Source organism: Macaca fascicularis, chromosome 18 (assembly GCF_037993035.2).
Source record: "Macaca fascicularis isolate 582-1 chromosome 18, T2T-MFA8v1.1".
Lineage (NCBI taxonomy): Eukaryota > Metazoa > Chordata > Mammalia > Primates > Cercopithecidae > Macaca > Macaca fascicularis.
In genome coordinates this window covers 78794240-78817949 of record NC_088392.1, presented here as the reverse complement: position 1 = coordinate 78817949, position 23710 = coordinate 78794240, and the positions used below count along the sequence as shown (strand labels likewise).

The 23710-nt window shown below is 45.3% G+C and overlaps 1 protein-coding gene across 2 annotated transcripts in view; it reads right to left on the bottom strand.

Moving 5' to 3' along the window:
• The window catches only part of APCDD1 (APC down-regulated 1), a 34556-nt gene that overhangs the window by 9171 nt on the left and 1675 nt on the right, over positions 1-23710 (bottom strand). For both annotated transcript variants that reach the window (XM_045377655.2, XM_005587191.4), the window contains 2 exons: positions 11309-11492; positions 7568-8099 (listed from right to left, as the gene is read on the bottom strand). In XM_045377655.2, the coding sequence (XP_045233590.2) occupies positions 7568-8099; positions 11309-11492 (716 nt within the window). The remainder of the gene's footprint in view (positions 1-7567; positions 8100-11308; positions 11493-23710) is intronic.

The following is a 23710-nucleotide window of genomic DNA, read 5'->3' as shown; positions in this document are numbered from 1 at the left end:
CAATGACTGATGGGGATACTCCAGGCTTTCTCTGTTCCCTGCCAATATTTATTTCTGGAGAGGTGGTTCGTCAACATTTGCTGACAGTATCCGCTTGTTTTCGCCATCTTCCCAGAATGGAAGAATTTACTTGATGTGATCTTGTTGCGAACAGATCAACTACGGAAGCAGGCTGCATGAAACACAAGTCTTCAAAAGCACTGTTCCTTGAGCTAAAAGTTTTGTTCAAGAAGGAGGAAAAATGGGAGTAGATGATGGAAACTTCCTTTCCTAGGGTTTTGTTCCCTGGGATAAAAAGCACACAAATGTTTCTCACAAAGAAACCTGCAGCGGCCAATGGCCCACATTGAAAGCTTTCTTTGTAACTGGGATGTGCCGAGTATTTGATTAAATTTCTGCTGTAGATAACCCTGCAGGTACATCCTTCTCGGGTCTTCTCTATTACGAGTTCATTGAGGCCAAGACCAAGTGTTCTGTCTTTGTTGTATTTCCCACGACATCCAGGAGAGAACTGCACAGGGCTTTCGGCTAACAGGCAAATGGAGAGAAAGCTGGCATTGGATATGTAAAGAGTTAAATGGAGTAGCTAGCATTCATCACAAATAATGGGCCCCCACCTCCCTTGTGGGAAGGAATTCAGGGTGCTTTTCAGATCTGGGATTCTAGGAGTTTGTGAACTCGGGCTTATTTTGATCAACTAAAGATAGCATGATGATGCCACTTTCAGAAGGAAGTGGGTGAAGAGCTGTGGCTTTAGGCACAGACTGCCCAGGCAGGCTTGCTGTCTATCCCACTGCAATACACTGAATGTCTGTGTCCCTTCAAAATCCATGTTAAAATCCTTACCACCAATGTGAGGAAATTAGGAGGTGGGGTCTGTGGGGGGTGACTAGGTCATGAGGGTGCAGCCCTTAAGAAGGGGATTAGTGCCCTTGTAAAAGAGGCTGAGGGTTATCCAGCTGTCTTGCTGCCACATGAGGATACAGGGGGAGGATACAGCAGTCTGCAACCCGGGAGAGCCCTGACCAGGATTCCAGCCTCCCACTCTGCTGGTGCCTTGATCTTGGCCCTCCAACATCCAGAACTGTGAGAAGTGAGTGGTTGTCCCCAGTCCATGCTGCTTCACTATGGCAGCCCGGATGGACTGAGGCACCTGCCACCCAGCACCTGATCCCTGCAGGTGAGGGCAGCCCCCTCAGTGTACAGACCCCGTGCAGCTACCAGGATCCTGCCATCCCTGCCAGGATGCAGGCACCTCTGTGGGGCCAGGGGAACTCAGAGAGCCTCAGGGAGGCTGCACAGCCACCCCGGGCCTGTTACCACCATCCAGGAAGGGCCTGGGCCAGGAGGATGAGGGAGAAAAGGAGAAATCAGGTTGCTAATTCCTGGGCCTGCAGTTGGCTACGAAGCAGAGGGGAGCAAAACTCAACTGAACACTTCTGCGTCCTGGAGTTCGGCAGGGGCAGCTGATAGGTCCTCAGGAGCAACATTAGCCTTCTGGAAATGGGCTTCCAAGGCAGCTTAGAATCCGAGACGTGAGCTCACAAAGTCCTTTTCTGTTTTAATTAACATTAGAATCACGAAAAAGACGATTTTGCCTCCACCATCTTATACATACACATGACCGCTGACCCAGCAGGTGGGGAAAAAGGACCCTAAGAAGATGGTTCTTTAAGAGAAAAGACTTCAAGAGTGGTTTCCAAAAAGAATTTTCATTTATTTTTACTTGTTTCTTTCTTCCACTCCTATGCATTTTGATTCATTTAAATAATTAAAGTAGACTTATTAAATCTGCTGTAAATCCACTGGGCACTCCTGGCTGGTCCATCCTCTTCCTTTCTCCCCTTGGGGCTCAGCAAACTCTCCCTGGAGTAGGGACCTCATGCGTACTTTTCAAATGGCCATTTCCTGCTTTTGCAGGCTTTCCTCATGTCCTCGGAGCTTTCTTGCCTTTTAAGGGATAAAATGTTTACCACTTGCATTGTCCCTGACAACAAATATTTCCTGGTCCCCTAACTCCTTAAATAAAGCAACCTTGCATGCCTGTTTATCTGCTGAAATACTCCGGAGTCAAGAAATATAATGAGCTGTTTCTGCAATAAAAGTGTATATCAGCAGCCTTGTAGCCCAGCAATTGTGACACTGCACACCTTGGCCCAGATGAAATGTCCACAAAAGCAACCCCTCAGGGTCAAGACCCCCTCAACAGATCCCAGTTACCAGCTCCGTTTTTTATAGAATTGTGCAACATTTGCTGCCTTATAGGAAACACGTGGCTCCAGGAGCAGTCAGTTTTCGTCTAGGGTCCTCCTTCCTGTAAGACTAGTCCTTGAAACTGTCTTAGGTCACGACTTCTTGAACTTCTGGTCGTCCACCACCTCCTTCATCTCCCATCACCTCTGCAAATCCACACCAGCAGAAAGAGAAGTGGCATGGAATTCTTCCACAAGCACTTGGCTCCTTCTATACACCAGAGACGCGGTCGCCCACCCACCCAGGAGCCACACCAAGCACATGCTCAGGGAGACGTCCCTCCATGCCGGCTCCTGCAGCTGGGCTGAAAAGTCCAGGCCCCAAGGCTACCTGACTCAACATCCCCATGGTGTCACTGATACCAGGAAGCCGCACAGGTCACACATCCTCTAAAAAGCCTCTGAGAGGCAAGCTACCTTAAATACAAGCTGGCTCACAGCCTAGCGGCTCCTGAAGAATTTGAGAGAGAGAGCGCAGCATGCTGTTGTCCTGCAGTGCTCAGGTACTCCCGAAGTCCGGTGCTTTTCTTCCTCCCGTGTGTGGCTCCCCTGCTGTACGTGTGCTGGGATTGAGTGTTTCAGATGCACGGCCTGGGGAAGGCTGTCTCGTTTTCAGACAGCCCCTTTGATTTACGATCCTGTGGTTAAATCAGTGCAGGATTTTGGAGAAAGACCAATTCCATTTGCTTACGAGTCTGATCCTGAGGCTCTGGCATCTCTAACGACCCTGGCAATCATTTGCTTTTAATTACCGTTTGATCCCATCCCTGAAAGAATGAGCCTGGCTTCTACCCCTCCAACTGCATGGTTCTGAAGAATCTCGGCAGAGGGTTATGGCTGCTCTGATGCTAAACTTGATTCAGGCAAAGCATCTTCTTTCAGGATTACTTTAGGCTGTCTTGACTTTTTTATAATGAAGAGTAGCCAATTCCATCCTGAACGAACCCTCCCAGCACACCTGAATCTCTTCAAACATCACTTATTTGCCAAAGGACTCTGGACCTCACAGCAAAGCTGTATAAAGCTTAGAAAAACAAGTTGACTTAAAGTTTCTATTTTTACACGGTGTCCTGTTTCTAGAGGGGCTGAGACTCGTGGTTTGAAACTCAATTTAGCATTTAAACTAATTTTCAGCTCGGTCTCTATGGACCAGCAATTAGGGAAGGAGAAGAGTTCAAAGAAGAAGGTTTCAGCCTCTCCTGGGCAGGCGTGTGCGGTCTTTGAAGACGCTCTCCCAGCCTTTCTTCCTGTCTCCGCCGGGCGGCCACAGACAGCTCGGACAACCTGCTGTGGCTGGGCCCGTGTGGGCACACAGTGCCCAGTCTTGCTGGTGCCTGGGTCTGGAAAGACACCAATGGCTCAGTCCATTTTGTTCCTTCTCACAGCTGTCCTGGGGAAGGATCTGAAAACTTCCTGAAGTCTCCACTGCACACTGCAGGCCAAGAGGTACAAGGCGAGAGACAAGAGAAGAATGGACCCTTTCAGCTCCCGGAGCCACTCGGCCTTCCACTGACCCCCCAGCCATCTCGCGAGGCAGCCGGGCTGGCTCAGGAAGCCTGGGTCCTCCTCCCAGCTGGGCTGCCACCTGCATCTGTGGCCGCAGCATTCCTCTGGGTCTGGGAGTGTTCGCTGGCTTTTTTTTTTTTAATCTAAATTGTCCATGATGACTGTGCTTAGGTAATAGAAGATCACAGCACAAAATGCAAGAGGAACCGAAAGTGAAGTCTCTGTCTGACCATCCCAGACAGACAGCTCTGTCTCTTCCTCTGAGGCAGCCATCAGTTTCCTCCAGAAACATCTGATTCCTTTGCAAAGAGTCCCTCTTCTTCTCCTTTCATTATTAGTTTTATGCACATGGTATCATATTATTCATGCTATTTTGTAACTTCCTTTTTTCCCACTTAATAGTATGTCTCTTGCAGTATCTAAGGTCCTAAAGCTCTTTCCACCTTAATTTTCTGTCATCAAGGAATCAGGCCTAGTGTTTAAAGAGTCTACTTCTTAAGAATCTGGGTAAATGTTCCCACAACTGCCTTAGCAGAGCAGGGAGGAGAAAATGGGAGGAAGTGTTTTATGGCTAGGCATCATGAAACACTTTGATGTTCCCTGGTCAGTTGTCATTGTCATTCTCATTCCTCTCTGAGCCATTGGCCTAGAAGGGCGACTTACTCTAGGTTAAGAGAGATGGAGCTTTGCGTTCAGGCCCTATCCTGATGCCCACAGGATAACCCTATTGATTAACCCTATTGATTCTTATATTTTTGCCATTTTACAGAAAAGGAAAACGAAGTCTCCAGTAGGTCAGATAACTACCAATGCCACCCGGCTGATGACAGCAGAACTGGCTTCCAGGATTGGCTACCGTTTCTGAAGTCCACATAACCTGCCAATTTGTCCAGAAGGTGTTGAATTCTAAAAAGGTCAGCTTTACAATTGCTGTCTTTAATTCCCATGCCAATAGTTAATCATTTTCACTTGCGGGGCATTTTCCCTCCAGGAGCCACAGACAGGTCTGCTGAGGGGCACGGACGGGACTGAAGTGTCCCCTCCTGGAGCACCCCTGGGCGCCAGCCTTAGCAATGCTGGCTGGGCTTTCAGACTCCATGTGCGGAGCCACACCCCGGAGTGCAATGGGGTAGAGAGGCAGGTAAGAAAATAAACGTGGTTATGGTTAATTTTTCCCCAAGTGCTAAAAAGAGCAAAAGAGATCAGAGCCCACGCAGGTGCATGAAGGTGAGGAAAAGGAACCAGAACCCGAGTGGGTGCAAAAGACTAACCCAAGGTCAAGTTCGGAGCCTACAGCCCGGCGGACACCGGCACAGCAAGTTCCCTGGCCGCACCTGCCTCCTCACTCAGACCTCGCACTCAAGGCTCCCTGTGCTTTTTGGTGTTTTGCGGCTCCTTGGTGTCTCTGCTAGGGGGTGGGCAGGCTCTTCCTATTCAGCAGACATTCACAAAGGCCCCGAGGGAACGGCGGGTTGCGGGGATGCTCCTGGCTAACCCCAGGTTTCCGGATTATCTGGGCCATTTTTATTCCTGACATTCACAGCTTCCTCCCGTTACCTGAGATCATTTGAAAGGCGGAGGCCGGTGGCTCCCGCCTGTAATCCCAGTACTTTGGGAGGCCGAGGCGTGCCGATCACCTGAGGTGGGGAGTTGGAGACCAGCCTGGCCAACATACTGAAACCCCGTCTCTACTAAAAATACACAAACTAGCTGGGCGTGGTGGTGGGCACCTGTAGTTCCAGCTACTTGCGAGGCTGAGGCAGGAGAATCGCTTGAACCTGGGAGGCGGAGCTTGCAGAGCCGAGATGGCGCCACTGCACTCCAGCCTGGGTGACAAGAGCAAAACCCCGCTTCAAAAAAAAAAAAAACACCTTCCCAGAAAGATGGCTAGACTATACTCAGAGTGAGCCAAAGGTAGGTATGAAGCCCCTTCTCCTGCTACTATCTTAAACCAAGTGGACCTGGCCAGTATAAAACAGGAGAAATGCTATGCAGCTACGGTGTCCAGTGCTGCCTTTGGGCAGTGCTGCCAACCAGAAAGGTCCCAAAATGTAATTCGAAGCCCGTTATTCCCACCCATTTTCCCAAGACACCCACTCAAGCCTGACCCGGAAAGCACACCCTAGTCCAGGTATCACCCTATGAGCCGATTCTCCTCCTGATACCTGTCCTGGGGAATCCACATGTTGAAGGGGCAGAACTTTGGTCTCCTTTCCCTGTGTCCCATTCTAGGAAAAACCTCTGGGATCCCCCGACAGTGGCAGCAATGGAGCCTGCATCAGAGGCTGCCCTGCCTCTCTGCCCTAATTCATGTTGGCCTCTTCAGTGCACTTGAAACTTACAAGGCAGAATGAAATGAGCCTGGCTCCTGATCTGTGTTGGAACAAACCCCCGAGGGCATCCTGAGCCGGCGGGAGTCTGGGCCTGGGCACACGGGCTGAGCACAGGGCTTCATCTCACACGCGGGGACTCAGCCATGAAAAGATTCATCCCGAGGAAGCAGCCTCCACCAAGCGGGCTTTCTCAGCAGCCATTTCATCATTATAATAAAAGCCACTTGCATTGCACAAGCTCACAATAACATAGATAAAAAAAGGTAACACGGAGCAGCCTTGGCAGAGGAAGTGCCCTGTGATACCTCTACTGGTTATGAGTAGTCTTGGAGGACTAATCAGAAAAAAGATTTAAAAAAATGAAGAAACCACCAAACAAAAGTTAAGCAGGGTTCCACAGTTACGGAGCCGCTGTGCTAGAGAGTTCCACGAAGCCACTGGGGATGGCCGGGGAGATACTCCAGAGACCTGCCCACCGCCCAGCCCTAGCAGGCCCGGGTCTGCATGTTCACACTGCGCCCTGGGACCCACCGCCCAGCCCTAGCAGGCCCGGGTTTGCATGTTCACACTGCGCCCTGGGCAGAAGCCCGCTTCCCTCCTGCCTGGGACTCCACAGGCTCTGCGGGGAGATGGTGGAGGCGATCGAGTTACACATGGACATGTACTCTGAGCTGGTGGGAAGGAAACGCCTTGTGAATTCCAAATATAATTAGTAGAATATCATTCAAGGAAAAGACATTATAAGGTTTAATTGTTTCCTGCCCTCCTTAGTCCCCTCTTCTGATTATGGTGACTTTACATTTTCCTTAGTGAAATGAAAAGAACGTGGGGTATGGAGGAAGGACCTTTGGGCTCATGGTCCAGCAGGAAAACTCAGTAGCCGTGTGGCCTGCGCAGGAGCCGTAACCCCTGGGACCTCAGCAGGCTGTGCCGCCTAAGAGTGTCGGGACTCAGCAGGGTGTCCTGAGGACTGGAAGCAGTGACTCTGGTGGATGGTCTCTGTGGAGTCTAACACGCCACACAAATCCCACTGTCACCTCCTTTTCTCTCCCTCCCCACCTCCTCCAGGGCCCGGGTGGCTGCTATTGTTCAGTATCTTTTCCAGGTGTGGTTATGACATCACCTTCGCACTGTCCTCTTGGAATCACTGAAGAGGTTTCTGGGATGGGAGAGCTGAAAGGAGCCTTAGGAATTTTCTAGAACCATCATCCCACACCACCACCCACTTCAGAAGAGAACCGAGGTTCCAAGTCACAGGGCAAGTTGGTGGCAGACCCAGGTCTCCTGACTGGCTACAGTGCCCCCCAGCCCCAGCCTTCCCCGTCTCCTCCCACCTCGCCATAGCCCCACCTTGGCCTGCCCTGCCAGGAAGCAGAATTCCCCCTTTCAAGGGTGCTCTGAAGCCCCCATGGCAAGCCTTTAAGAAGGATGACCCACTTTATTCAATAAAGAGGAGAACACAGAGCTCTGAGGTACCTTGGCATTCTGCAGAGGGGGCTGGTAACTGGACGGCCGGTAGAACATCCTCTGGGTGGCATCGGTGTGAATGTCACCAAGGAAGAGCTCCTCGACCAGGTGGTCGAGGTTGTGGTGAAGGTACTGCTTCTCCACCCGGATGAGCTGGAGCTCATGCATGGCAAAGTTCACGGCCTTGGTGCACTCACAGCCATTCTCCTCTCGCCAGAGGTCATAGGCCACGTCCTGCACCCAGGGACCCCCGTCTGCGAGGAACCCCGGGCACGTGCGGTTCACCTGCTGGCCGAGCTTCTCGGCCACCGCCTCTGTGTGGCAGATCACCTGGACGTTGTGCAGCTGGTAGTCGGCTTCCGTGCCCCCTCGGATGATCCAGGAGGCCTGGCGGAGGCGGATCTTGCCCCGGATAATGAGAGTATAAGTGGGATTTGTGCACCGGTTGCTGCCATAATAAAACTGGTAGGCCTTGAAGGTGTTATTGTGGTAGAATCTGTAGGACCTTGTGATGAACTCTGGGCCTGACCTTACTTCACAGCTGGGAAAGGAAAGGGGAAGAAGAGACCTTTGTAAGCCCAAAGGCATGGGAAAGAGATTCGTTATGGTATGAAGAAATTACAGAAATAATAATAAGCTTCTGCTGGTGGGCCAGACACTGTTGTCAGCCCTTTACAGATACCAACTCATGGACTCCTCACAACAACCTAGGAGCTAGTATTATCATCACCCACATTTTACAGGTGGGGAAACTGAGGTTAGGGAACATGCCCAAGAGCACATGACCAGCAAGTGTCAGAGCCAGTCCATGAATCCAGGCAGCCTGGCTCTGACGCTGTGCTCCTAATCACTGCCTCAGCCTGCCTTCCACCAGCTTCACGAGCAGGCCAGGAGGGCAAATACCTGCTGCCCTATGCGGGCATTTCCTTCTGGATAAGGAGGACGAGTGCTGTGCTGGCCTATAAAAGAAGTTTCCTTATGCTAGTTCAAAAACGGTCAACTCCCTGAGCACTTTTATTTTATGGACCTTGTCTACAGTAGGCAGGTGCAAAATGTCTGTCATCCCGAAACAGAAACTAGTCACCTGGCGTCTTCTTGTCCATTCAAAATTAATTTTCTCTCTAGTAGAAAAGTAAAGGGGCAATTAACTAAAAGCAAAGCTGGCACAACAGAAGTAAGGGTTCCTTTTAGTTTGTGATGGTTGCCAATGTGGCATTAGATGAATGCTAGGTTCCTGAGCCAGAAACACTAAGGCAGAATCTACAGAGCGTAACAGCAGTGGGATGGAATTGAGGGATTTCACATACGGCTCTGTCAGCCATTCATATATACTAGCTGAGGCTGCAGCGGGGGGCACGGGGAGGTACTTAAAGCCCTGGCCAAATAACCTGGCCTTAGCCTTTTGTTAGCTCCTAGTCTCAGTTACGCCGTGACTTTCAGCTCAATTCTGGCCTTCCCACTCTGCTCTCATCTATGATGCTAACACAGGTTCTGGTTTGAACTGACGAAGCGTTGCTAAATCAAGCAGTCAGGCTAAAATGCCAAACACAAGTGGTTTTCAAGATTGCGAACACTTTAATTTGTTCGTTGATGGACTGGTGAAAGATAAGCATTATTTAGAAGGGGGTACCGTTGCTACGTAAAGTTTGACACCTGCTGTCGAGTAGCATCCTATGGACATAAAGCACTCAACGGTACCTGGGGTATCTGTAATCTTAGAAAAAGGAGACAGAAAACACCCCAGATTTCTCCCACAGGGAAAGAGAAGTTTAGTGTAAGCAGTGATTCATGTTAGATGAGGTTTAGAAAAGAAGATCCCTTATGTTTAATTTTTTAATCTAAGCATCAACAGTCTGTTGATTCTGCCTGCCACGTACAGTGGATCTCAGGCCCACTCACTTCTCAATTGCCCCTGTAGCTCCTCTTACCTAAGCCTCCGTCCTTTCTAACCAGAACGGTTGCAAAGGTCTTTAAACTGGTCACCCCCAAATCACTTTTTCTCCCATCCATTTGCCAAACAGCAGCCAGAATGCCCTTTCAAAAAGTTGAATCATGTTTTAAGCATGGCCCCTGCTGTAAGCTCGTCAATGACTTTTCAGTTCTCTTAGGTTAGAAAAGCTGGTCTGCAGGATGCCTTAGAGCTGGCCTACCCTCCCCAACAGCCTCATCTGAGGCTATCTGCCCTGGTTTACTGCATCCCAGCCACAGGGCTCTCAGCCGGCCGCTCCTTCAATCTAGCCAGCCTCTTGCTCACTCTGCATCTAACCTGGCCTCTGGTTCTTTAAATACAAAGCTCTTCCCACAGTCTTTGCACAGCCAACAATGTCTCAGTTCAAGGGTCCCCTTCCTTGGTAGGCTTTCTGAACTCCACCCCAATTTTAAAATGGGTCCCTCTGGTATTCTCTTTTAGCACCTGTTGCCTTCCCCACCCCTCCACTTTCATAGTACTTCTTGTGTATTTACTTATAAAACCCCTGATGATAGGGACCAGGTCTGTTTTGTTCACTGCTATATAAACAAAACTTAAAATAGGGTTTGGCATATGGTAGGCACTCAATAAATATTTGTTGAATAAAATGATAAATATTTTAAAAGTATGTAACATGAAGGTTGTTTATGCAAATTGTTTATTTTTTTTATTTTTTATTTTTTTATTTTTATTTTTTTTTGAGGCAGAGTCTCGCTCTGTCGCCCAGGCTGGAGTGCAGTGGCGCGATCTCGGCTCACTGCAAGCTCTGCCTCCCAGGTTCCCGCCATTCTCCTGCCTCAGCCTCCCGAGTAGCTGGGACTACAGGCGCCGCCACCACGCCCGGCTAATTTTTTTGTATTTTTTTAGTGGAGACGGGGTTTCATTGTGTTAGCCAGGATGGTCTCGATCTCCTGACCTCGTGATCCGCCCGCCTCGGCCTCCCAAAGTGCTGGGATTACAGGCTTGAGCCACCGCGCCCGGCCGCAAATTGTTTATTGTGGTTATTTTGAGAGACCTCATTTTTATGAAATAAAATTCTGCGTCTTCATCATCTTATACAATTTCTTTTTTTCTCTTCTCCGTATTCATCTGATCCCTCCCCAAGGAACTTGGAGGCTGCTATCCATATCCCAGGAACAGCGCATAGGGAGAAGTGATCAGATCCCAGAGTTAGTCTTGTTAATTCTCAGCAATTTAATGGGTAGAAAAAAAAAAAAATCGCAGATCTGCCTCTAGGCTATTTTTAAAAGCTCTAATGGAAGATAAGCCAGAGCTCAAACTGGGATAAATCTCAGCTTCATAGCATGGAAAAGAATCCAAGAACTGCACCCTGGCTAGCAGAGGTAGCTTTTAACTTACTCTTAGAACCCTGGAGCCATATATTAAATTACCAGAATATGGCTAGAATATTTACACCATCCAGAGCTTGCAAGTCATGTTTCAGGGTTGGTGAAACACAGACTCTTAATTTCACTTGCTAATGGTTTCTTTTTATACACAAGTAGTCCCATAGAGTTCAGTAAACAAGGATCTATTCACTCACACTGTGTGGTTAACAGGAGTACAATATAATCTCTGCTTTAGCATAAGATTTCTACAGTACTTAGCTCTTTTTCTTAACCAACCATAATTTCAAAGAGTAGTTTGGTTCTTCATTAGAACTTAGACAACACCTAAATCATTGTAAGTGATGAAGTCTCTATGCATCTGAGAACCCATAAGAAGGGTCTTCCATAGGGGTGTGCTCTCTGGCCTCTCCCAGACCCCACCTGTCCTCTTACCCTGTGGAGACCCAGTGGCCCTCGATTGTAGGTGGCATCTGCACGGTGATCCTTGCGCCATTGTGGAGATGTTTGAGCATGTGATGGCACTGTGACTCCTTGAAAGCCCTCCAGGCACTTTTCTCTAAGGACCTAGGATGGGACCTGCTGTCTGGATGAAGGAGGGCAGAACCCTCTCCCAGCCCTGAAAAATAAAGGTGGAAAGTTAGCCAAAAGAAGAAGTAGCAGCAGACATGAATCAGGCCAAACAACCACCTCTGCAGCAGTCGGTGGCTGAAGGTGGGAAATGATTGTTTATTCTACAAAGTGTCATCACAGTGCACGCTCTCATATAGGATGCACATTCCAAAGTGGCAAGTGTCATTGTAGATCAATTCCCTGGTGAGAAAACTGAGGTCCTTGGAGATCACCAGCATAACTTGCTTGAGGTCACTTAGCTAGTTCCTGGCAAAGCCAGAGATCAAATCCACGCATCTATGAAGCAACAGTGAAGGTTGTGCATCTAACAAGGGTTTGTGCAGGGTGGCCAAGGGAATGTGACCGGCACTGTAGGAGAGAGAAATGAACATGTTCTGGAGTCACCAAAGTGGAGGAGGTGGGGAGAGGTGAAAGAGGTATCATCAATAAGGGTGAATGTACACAATGGCAGATTTCAGTGAGGAAAGGAAACAGCAAGGAGACCAGCCTCAGTGAAACTGCAGCCTGGGCAGTGATGGATGGAGAAGGCCCAGGGGACTAGGAAGATTCCCAGCTGGGATCTGCTTGCTGGCTTGACTCCATCTGCTTACACCAAGCCTTGCATCTTCTGGTTCTCTGTCTTCAAGTGGATGCCCCCTACACGGCTGCTCACCAGGGGGTGTGAGCCTTGCACCCTCCTACAATAGGGACATGGTGTGACATTTCCCCCCAATTATCTTCCAAGTCCAGCCCCTCACCCTCAAAAGGCCAGAAACAAGCTAAACATACAATATAGGGCTTTAAATGAAGAATAATGGCAATATTACATATGTTTATTTCCCAGGGGTAAAGAAATACTAGCAGTAAGCTTATCTTCAGAACGAGTCATGCAGGTTGGCCACAATCTTCCCAAGCAAAACTACCACCAGCCTAATGTTCAGAATGAAGCAATTAAAACTAAACTAATGGAGTTATTATCCGAAAGCCACGGTCTCCTCTGATATTCACTCCCAAAGTGATTAACAAATCAACAGGCATTTATGGCAGACCTACTACGTATTTAGCCCTGTGTTAGCAGAAAAGACACTAGTTAGACAACGGTACAAACTTTTTAAAAATATAAAAAACAAATAAAATGTACCTGTTAGAATGCTACTGGTGAGGACGTAATTATATGTTTTAATCAACACATAAACAGCTTCATAGAGAAGGTGTGGTTTCTGACAGATGATTTGAAAATGAGAAGTTAGATTCAGAATATAGTGACTTACAGCAACATGATGAAAATCTACCTGGATAAACTGAGACCTGCAGGATGATAACTTCAGATATCTGTTAAATATTCAGATATTTACCATCATGTGGACAAAACATTCAAAAGACTGAACTAGTTTTTGATGGAAAGTCTTGGTGTTGAGAAGACAGAATTTTCTGTATCTGAACTCCCAGATTTTCCCTCTAAGTAGGATTCTGGCTTTGAGATGGAAAGACAGCTTCTGATTGTTCTTACAGATTTTACATGCAATGGATGTCAGTGAGACAAATAAGGGTATTACTCAACTAAATGAAAATTGTGAAAAGAGATTCTAGACACAAGAGGACAGCGCCATGTTCAAATTTAAGGCAACCTCACTCAGCCCTGTTTAGCCAAGTCCCTTAATTCTGGCCTGAGCTAGAATGGGGCAAACTCTAAACATGAGAACTCTGCCCAGTGTTATTATTATTCATGGTCATGGTTATTAAGCCAGGGCTTCCTTTCCTGAGGCCTTAAGTTCCATTGAGGGAAGGCGTCTCCATTGGGCATTCCCTCCCTGTCCCTCATTCTGCCCTCCCCTGGTGAAGGCACATGAGTTATGGAAGTGGAAGCAAGCATGCTTGACTCAGTCATTTTTTTCTTTTCAAAACCAGCCTATTTACCAATCACATGCATTTTGATCAGCTTCCTCAGGGAGTGAGGACCATGCCCCTTTAGTTGTTCAGCTGTGGCACTGGGCCAGATGGGAAGTCTGAAACATTCGGGGGGAACTGTGAGCACTCCTGTCATGGGCACCCATCTACACTGTGTCTTCTGATCGAGTATTCATCACTATGCTAATGTTTTAATCCCCATGTGCCTCACCCTCATGTTGAACACTCTCTTAGTTCTGAACCAGAGTAGGGGAGAGGGGACTGCTCACTGGACCTCCACCAGCCTCAACAGTTGTAGTTATCTTGATAACTGTCAACATTTCCTCAGTGTCCCTGCTAGGCAGTCAAGGAATGAAACCGAGTATAACTTGCTGTCTGGTGGGTCAACAGTATGATTGATTTTGATGCGGCTAACTTAAAATAGATTTTAGTTAAAGTTACAAGGTATTGGGAGTTGGGGAAGATTCTGCTTTAAACATGCTACTAAGCATTCAGTAAAGAAGCCACCATCTCACTATCAACCAAGCTGTGTTCTAAAACTTGATTTGTAAACCTCTACACCCTGCAAGGGTTTTCCCATGAAGATAATAAAAGTCAGGAGTGTAGTGGATGTGGGTAAAATCTCCAGAGTTCAGCTGCTTGAGTTTGAAACTAGATCTGCCACTTGAAGGATCGCATTGGATCCAAGACATCAAGGAGTGTTAAGATGTATCATTATTTTATTATCAGTGACAAAACATGCACATTTAAACAATGACATGATGCCTGAACAACAGTCCTGAGATACCCGTGAATTATTTGCAGCAGCCTCCGATGGCACTGACATTTCTGTATCTAGTCGAAGACATTTGGCAATTTCTCTTGCATTTGGTGGCACTGCTGCACGTGTGACAGGTAATCTGTTTGCTCTGCATGTATCTCAGCAACAAAACAAAAACAAAGCCTCATCTTTTTTGGCCTTTCTCCTTTCCAAGTAGTTGATTGATGCTGTGTGAGAAAATACGGAGTTGCAGTTATTCTTCCAGCAATAAATACTTGCTTCACTAATGTCAAATTAACACTCCACTGCTCTATTACAAGATCTGTCTGATTTTCACCGTGATTTTCCTTTTTCAGTGCTGAGAGTATAACTTATGAGTGAGGGAGGAAAAAAACCAAGCATGCTGACTCAGATGTGTACTCTCTTGATGTTCAAAACCACCCTATTTGCAATGAAACTCCAGATGAGTCCCAAGGATGAACATAAAAGAGGTGATGTGGGGACAGGATGAGCATCTGTGTTCAGGTTCACACAGGCAAAGGGAATGTCACCCCTCATGGCTACTGCCTGGAGGCCAAGGAAAACTGGGGCCCCCAATGACCGTGAGATGCACACCCCCTGCAGAGATCTTAAATTACGAAAAAGATGGGTATCTTGCAGTCAATAAAACCCAATATGAGCACAGTGACCTTAAACAAATCACTTAACTCTCCAAGCCTCGGTCTACTCGTCAGTGACGAAGGGATAAAAACATCACCCATTTCTTAAGGTTGGTTTCACTTTAGCACCATGTTGGTTGGTATTATTTCAAGTAATGATCTTAGACCATCCTCAAAAAGTCCCCTCTAACTAACAGAACAGTTAAAATCAGGGTAAAGTCACATGGAGGAGCCAGGCTCACTCTGAGCTCTGAAGAGGACGAAGTATAAGGACACAGGGGCTCCAGGCAAAGTTAAATGATGACCCTCAATGTAGGAGAGAGTGAGGCCCAAAGTGCCAGGCTCTGCGGTTGCTGATAAGTTCCACTCAGTTTAACAAATACCTGTCAATGAGGCTGGGCACAGTGGCTCATGCCTGTAATCCCAACACTCTGGGAGGCTGAGGTGGGAGGATGGCTTGATGCTAGGAGTTTGAGACCAGCATGGTCAACATAACAAGACCCCATCTCTACAAGAAAATAACCGTCAGGCATAGTGGCACATGCTTGTAGTCCCAGCTACTCAGGAGGCTGAGGCAGGAGGATTACATGAGCCCAGGAGTTCAAGGCTGCAGTGAGCTATGATCGCGCCACTGCACTCCAGCCTGGGTGACAGAGCGAGACCCTGTCTCTAAAATAAACAAATAAAACATACCTATTCACCTTGACTTGCTAGACTTTAGAAGACAGAAGCATAAAGACTAACAAAGATGTTTTGTGTTTTGTTTTGTTTTTACTTTGAAGCTTTTAAGGTCTCACTGGCCTGGATGTCAAAGAACAAGGGTCAAAATGATGAAGGAGGTTCTGGGGAGGAAGCTAGGGAGTTCAAAGGCAGAGAGCGAGGGAGTGGTGGGTAGCACTTGCATGGGCCATTCATAAGACTAGAGCCACACAGGAAAGGAGCCTACAGCTATGTTTTTAACCAGTGATGGAAGAAATAAAATCTAAGAACCTCCAATATGCAAATCATTGGAAAGCAGGAAAAAATGATATTAAAGAGCCCAGAGTTTCTAAAGATCAATATCCATTTCGCTATTGCTCACATTTGACAATGAGCACAGCTCAGGAACCCAGCGAGGCTGGCAGTGCAGCCAGGGCACCCATGTGAGCGGCCAGATGGAGAACCCCAAGGCTGGCACAGCTCCCCAAAGACACAGTGATTTCAGGCTCACACTCTAGGTTAATATTCTATTTCTAAGATGGAAAAATGGGGTTGGTATTTATTCCATTTTTAAATTTTCCCTTCAAAGTACCCAACATCTTCATTACTCTTAAGAAACAAAATTAATTTTACTCTTAAGGAGCAAAATTAAAGGGGTCAAGTGAAAGAAGTTGCTGTAAGGCAGGAGAAACTGACTCTTAGGCCTTCAGTTCACCACGGCAAGTGCTCTCCAGTGTTTACTTGGCTCATCTGATGTGGCGAATGTGGATGACTTTCCTGTGAGTACTACTTCTGTTAAATGGCTGGGAATTAAAAAGTCATCTGAAGCACCAATTTCAGCTGCGGCAGAGGCCAAGCCTAAAAGTTAGACCGGTAAACCCCAAAGCTTCCTTCTCAAGGATCAGTCGCGGTGTACCCTCCAAGGACACTCGTCTTAGATTTCTGGTCAACTAAGGAGCTCCTGTGTTTGTTGCATCGCCTGAAGTAAGTCAATTTCAAATTCGGGACTGGAACTAGCGAATCATTCATTCATTCATTCATTCATTCAATCAGTAAGGTTCTGAAGGGCCAGGCACTGTTCTGGACATAGCAGCTACAAACATTTCTCCCCCGGGAGTCTCCGTTGGACAAGAAACTGTAGGGTTGTAGAGGACTCTACCCAGAGGGGGAAGGGTCTGAATTCTTCCCTGAGGGTTCAAGGAGAGGCATCTCTATCTTGAAGATGGAACAGAAGTGGTCTAGGAGGAGTGTGCTTGAGCACACTCAAGCATGGGGGGACAGGAGTGACAAATTCACCTAGGAGGCTCTAAGAGAAGGGGACACAGGGTGACCTAGGACGAGGGGTAGAGGGAGGCAGGGCCACAGTTGAAAGCACCACATGTCTGTTATGCAGAGTGGGGACTTCACTGGAAAGGTGAAGAGGGGCCACCACAAGATTTTCTGCAACGTCGTGGTGTGGTAAGAATTTCATTTTGGAAAAATTGCTTTTCTGGTTTTTTTGGAGGGACATGGGGCACAGATTGGAAGCAGGACGATCAGTGATGAGGCTACTGCAATGGTTCAGTCCTGCATGATTTCTTGATTGGATAAATGAGAAAGATAAAAGAAGGGAACAGCTCCCAACAAACTACAGTAAATCTCTTTTGTAGTGTAGGAGAGGCATTGACCATCTTTCGCATCTTGTGGGGGGAAGAATTACCAAAAAGTTATATTAAAAAAGGAAGCAAGGAAGGAAGGAAGGAAGGAAGGAAGGGAGAGAGGGAGGGAGGGAGGGAGGGAAGGAGGGAGGGTCACAGGAAGGAAGGAAGTAGGAAGGGAGGGAGGGAAGGAAGGAGGGAGCAAGGGAGAAAGGAAGGAAGGAAAGAAGCTACAGTAATTTAGCACTACATCTGCATCTGAAAAGGAACTTTTGTAAAATATATACAGTCTCTTTTAATACATTTTAAATTGCATAAATCAATCATCCCACTATTTAGCAATGCAAAGTTCAAGGACCACACTAATAATAACCATTCCTGTGTGAGTACACCTATTATTTATAATAATAAATGTGCTTATTATATATAATGCTAAGTTTTTAAGCTCCTCCACTTAATTGGATTACTTGTGTAATTGGAAGTGTTGGTTAATCACAATATTCGGTTGTTGAAACTTCTGCCATTGTATGTCAAATGCAGTTTGACCTTATTATCTTTCTTTGATGATCCAGGTTCTTAAAAGTGCCTTAAGGTCATTATTAGGAACAACCATGCCTGTAAAGTGGGACTGTGGGTAGAAAGGAATGAACCTGTAACAATTCTGTGTAGACCGTGAAAAGCTTTTTCCTCTTATTTTACATATAAAACAAGAGTTAGAAACCATATACTATATGTGAGAGTACACACACAAATAATGTCAACATTTTGATTAGTTGAAGATTCTAGATGTTAATTAAGGGGACTAGGGAATGGAGTTCCCATTCACTAAGATTTTGTTGCGAGTGAATCTGCAAAAAAGAGTTATCTGAAAGGATCAAACAAATATTAAGAAAATGGCTGTGAGTTTTTGGTCTTCAAAGTGGTTTTGGGTAAGTCATCTAATATATGCCTTTCTTTTTCCTCTATAAACTAAACATAATGATCATGATGATGATGAAGAATGTTTGCATTACACTTGACAATTCACTTTATGTATATATCATCTCATTTGATCAAATGCTAGCTACTATACAGGTACAGAGGCACTCTTGATTGAGAATGTACAAAGTCAGTTCCATGGTACTATCTAAACTGGAAGCTCTCCAGGGACTGTTCCCAGTCCAGAGGAATTCTGAATAAGGTTATCCAAATGATTCCACCATAAAATGGTCTCAAACACTGGGGGGCCAATGGTCTGGGCCCTGATACAATTATTATGGCAAAGGGAGTAGTTTCTTTCAAATGAATGTCAGAGAATAAAGTAGATTCTGGAAGGAGTGGTTCATCTGTTAGAAACAAATTAAGTCCTGTGTGCTTTAGGACATAATTTTATTGACGACCATGTCCAGAAAACTAAATGAGATCCTGGAGCTCTGGAGGGCTCGGTGGTATGTAAGTGTGTGCACCTGCGTGTGTGCACTAGTGATTTACTCCCAAGGAATACATTACCCCACGACAGTAATCCTAAATGACTGCACAATGATTGTAACTACAATCATAATCACAATAGTCTACCGGAGAGTGAAAATTCCCAAAGATAACACTTTTTAAAAATAGAGTCACCTAAATGAAAGGAGGCACAGGGTTGACCATTTACACGGAGGTTTATGCCCTAAATAAAAGGTCTATGTGTCGGGTTAACTGTTCACATCCCCTGAATTCACCAGACGATGCACATAGAAAGCAGTCCTTGGCATAGTTTCCAAAGTGAACACACACAGTACTTCTGCTAGAGCCCTCCACAGCAGATCTCATTCCTAAACCCATGGTGCTTTGAGCAAGCATGCCAGTGTACGCAGAAACCAAACAGAGCCTTTGTAGAGAGTGAGAGAAGAAAAAGGGTGGGGTGCCTGCTGGACTTTTGCAAGTCAACATTCATTCATTCAACAAATGGTTAAGTGCCAACTATGTGCTCAGGTATCTCTTAGGCTTGAATCATCGTGACATATACGGGAAAAAGTGAAATAGGACAGTATACTCCATGTCCAAGTCCCTGATTTTTCAATAAAGTTTTTTTTGCTTGTTTTTTTTTTTTTTTTTAGACAGAGTCTTGCTCTGTCGCCCAGGCTGGAGTGCAGTGGTGCGATCTCGGCTCACTGCAACCTCTGCCTCCTGGGTTCCAAGTGATTCTCCTGCCTCACCCTCCCATGAAGCTGGGATTACAGGCATGCGTCACCACACTCAACTAATTTTTTTTTTTTTTTCATTTTTCTAAGTAGAGACGGGGTTTCGCCATGTTGGCCAGGCTGGTCTCCAACTCCTGACCTCAGGTGATCTGCCCGCCTTGGCCTCCCAAAGTGCTGGGATTACAGGCGTGAGTCACCACGCCCAACCTCAACAAAGTTTTAACAATCTGAATTATCTAGATGAATATATTCCATGGTTCTTCACCTGCCTATCTATATTGACTGAGAAATAAAAAGTTCCAATCTATTTTACACATAATAAAGTGTAAAATTATTTGGGAAGCAAACAATAATTTTCAAGCACACTTGGGGCTAAACTAATCTTTGATCAGGTTAATCTCTATACATGTACTCTAAGGCTTAAGGGAAAAAACTGAACTTGAAAAAGACTAAGTATAATGTCAAAATATCAACAATGATGGAGAGCTTAAAATGATTCTTTCCTTGTTCATTTTGCAAGTTTCTGTACTTTATATAATGTGCCCTGTATACTTTAATAATCAGACTGAGAAAAGTGTTTTCAAGTTAGAATTGTTGTGACACATAAAATGTGACTGATTAGATTAAATGCAGGTAATTACTTAGCCATGAAATTGCCTGCCCAATTAAATAGGCAGTCATTACTGTAAATGTGTGCTTTGAAGTGGGGGCTGGTAGATAAACTCCAGCACTGCTTTCCACTTTGTTGAAATAAAAGCATGTATGTATTGCAGACAGTACTGAATTTTACCACCATTGTGGTACTTGTGCTTATCAAGTTCTTGTTTTTATTTCCTTTTCTTTTTCTTTTTTTTTTTGCAGTAAGCTTGCTGCTTTTACCCATCTTGAAATCTTCATATCTAAAGGCAGTCTCTCTTTATGAGAAATGTAATAAGGTCAAGTTTTCAAATTCCTCGCTCCATTTGACTTTAGTTGAAAACAAGTTACTTTTCTGTGCCATTTTCTAGTGCCATAGTCCTCAGGGTGGACACTGGGGCTGAACCAGAGGTTGCAAAGTTTGCATGTTGGATCTGCAGCTGACTAGTCACATCCAGCCTCTTCAGCACAGTTGTGGTCTGTGTGTGTGTGTGTGTGTGTCTATGTGTGTGTGTGTGTGTGTCTGTGTGTGTGTCTGTCTGTGTCTGTGTGTGTGTGTGGTCTGTGTGTGTGTCTGTGTGTGGTCTGTGTGTGTGTGTCTGTGTGTGTGTCTGTGTGTGTGTCTGTGTGTGTGTCTGTGTGTGCGTGTGTGTGTCTGTGTGTGGTCTGTGTGTCTGTGTGTGTGTCTGTGTGTGTGCGTGTCTGTGTGTGTGTCTGTGTGTGGGTCTGTGTGTGCGTGTGTGTGTGTGCGCGCACATTTGTGGGATTCCCAGCAGGGAAAATAGTTCAATCAACTGCAGTGTTCCATCCACTCAGCTCTGAGGCTCTACATTCAGTTTTTCTTCTCTTCCCTCCCCTATATATTCTTCAAGAATCCTCAAGGAAGGGGGAACACTCCCTTTCAGCCACTAGACCTGGCAAATGGTGGCTCCTGGCACGTAGTAGGCCCTCATAGATGAACTTACTGAATAAATGGTTAGCTGAATGAATGAAACCAGAAAACCTTTGCAGAACAAAATACTCTTGATAATTTTAGGGTGATACCATATCCTTTCTCCAACCTTGAGACGTACATACCTATCACATGACTTTCCAGAATAATTTTATTCCCAAATTGGCGAGGACTAAGCAATGGCCTGTGTCCACAAAACCAACCCATTAAGAACTCACACTTGGAGGACGGTAGTGGATTTTTTCCTGGTTTTCCCTGCGATCACTTCAACTCCAGGGGAAGAGTCTACCGAAGACATGCCTGCTGTGTATCTTTCAACCGATGTAGACAATAATCACTAACACATCATCTTCTATTTCTGGTCTGAAATGTTTTATGCCTCCCTTTGATTGATTATATTGTCATCAGTCTGTCCCTAAATAGTAGTATATGCAATTACACAGACATATCACCCACCTATATTTAGTTCTTTTCTCATTTAAGGGGAAAAAGAATGAACTTGGCTAGTATAAAAGAATGAAATTGGCTTGTCAATGTATTTAACAAGAGGATATTTAACATCTGTCTAAGACCCTTGCCCCTGTTGGGTACAGATGAGTCATGCTTCTTTTCAAGATCTCATTTTCTTTTTATGACTAAGAGAGGGGAAAAAAGTGCAAGAAAGACAATGTTTCTTTGGCCACAAAAACTGTCCTTAGTAAAATAGTTTTTCAAAGATTTCTATTTAACCCTATATAAATGTTTCCTCACATTGTGTTGGTTAAACTCTCATCTGGCAACCTGCAAAGTTTTTAAAAGTCTTGACAGAATATGCTTTAATGAAAGGGGAGAGCTGAAAGAGCCTTCACCTCTCAGAAAAGTCAACGAATTCTACAAAAGTAAACAGGGTGTGGGAATAGAACATCTCTCCCAACATCAGCTCCAAAACTCAAAATCAAATGTTTCCATTAGCAAAGAGAATCAGGCACTCCGCTGTGGCATTACAGTCACAATTATTCTGGATACCTCATGCTAATCTGTGTTTTGGAGCTGAATGATTTCTAGCATTTGACATCTGAAACTTTTGTGGCTTTTATCTAAGCAAAGAAAACAGTGATAATGGACATCTTCCAGCTGCATACCTTCATGACATTAAATAGGCTTTATTTGGATTAAGTATTGCAATTGTTTTCAGAATTTGAAGAGGAGGAAAGGAAAACTGACATGTATACTTTTATGCCATCAAATTTTGAACTTGGGTCTCGCACCACATTTGCAGTCTTAAATAAACAACAGGCTCAAGTCTTGCCAGAGCCTCATTTCAGTGATAGGATTTAGGGATGATTTATAAATTGCAGTGAATTGAAATAGAAGTAGCCACAAAACTGAACAAAGACTGGATGCCAAACATAATGGTTATCTACTGCATCCTCACGCAGGATGCACTTCTTGCACTTCTTAACCTGACTTGGTGGTGTTAACAAATCATCTCTAAATGATGTGTGAAACTGAATTTATTAAAGTTTCTCACAGGAACATTCAACACCCTAGAACAAATGCTTTTATCTACTAAGTTGACCCATAAATAGACAAATGGTATCCTATGGTTAGGAAAATAAAATGCCTGTTTATCAGGAAAAGAACCACTAATCCATTCTAAGAAGATTTCAAGAATTGCCTTCAGATTTATAACTTCTATTTAAATATATGATCACGCTCCATCTGTTACTACAGACTTCTTAAATGCCTGCAAAGCGCCTATCAGTTTGAGTAGGAATATTCAGCAAACCATTCCCTTGGTTAGGTTGAGTAATACCCGTTTGTTGTTAAAACTACTTCAATTAAGTAGATGTCAATGGGGAAAAGGGGAAAGAAAGAATATCCCATTCTTTTCTAGTGCTTTACATTATCCTTGCTAATTATGGCAAACCTTTCTTGAATCCTGAGGATTTATAACTTGAACAATGATTTCCTCTGTTTATTTTCTGCACTAGAGTCTGATACTCTCTGCTGGATCTAAGTAGATCTTTGAGCAACTTTAGTTTTAATAACTGTGCCATTGCAGATCCATTCTGAAATTGGATAACTTTTCATAGGTTTATCTATGTCATCCAACTCAACTTTGCAAACCTCCCTTTTTATCTTATCTTCAAAATACATATGCACATATGTGTACACACACATGCACCCACACATATCAGCACGCACACGGTCTGGCTCCACTGTGCTCCCATTTATGCTCAGACTACCCTTCCCAGTTATTTCCTTGCTCCCCATCCCCCTCCCAACACCATGGGGTCTGGGGAGCCCTCCTCCCCCGATCCCCAGAGTTAGGGAAGATTCCAGATGCACATTTTCAAACTCAGGAAATTTGGGGCTCCTGTCCCCATTGAGGATATACTTGGGCTCTTGTTACCTGTCAGCCATTACTACCCCAGTTTGGACTGCTAAATAGGAAGTGTAATTACAACTCCTACCTCTCAAAAGAGGGAGAACATGTTCAGAGTTACACTAGGTTGCATCTCTGAGGATCACTTTTGTAGTTTAAAAGGCAATTATTTTACCCCCAAAAATGCTGTTCATGCCAAGCTTTCAAGTAATTTTTTAAATTTTAAAATCATTTGACCATACTATCTTTTTTTCTTCACAGATATTACAACAATTTAAGGGGGACAATTTTTCCTGTTTCATCTCTCTTTTTTCTTGTGTGTGTGGCAGCTGCTGTTTGATCTGTTCATTGGCTCTGATTTGTTTCATGTTTCAGCCAAAGATTAAAACTGCTCTGTAATTCTAAGCAGATGGGCCTAGGAGTCCAACCCTATAATTATAC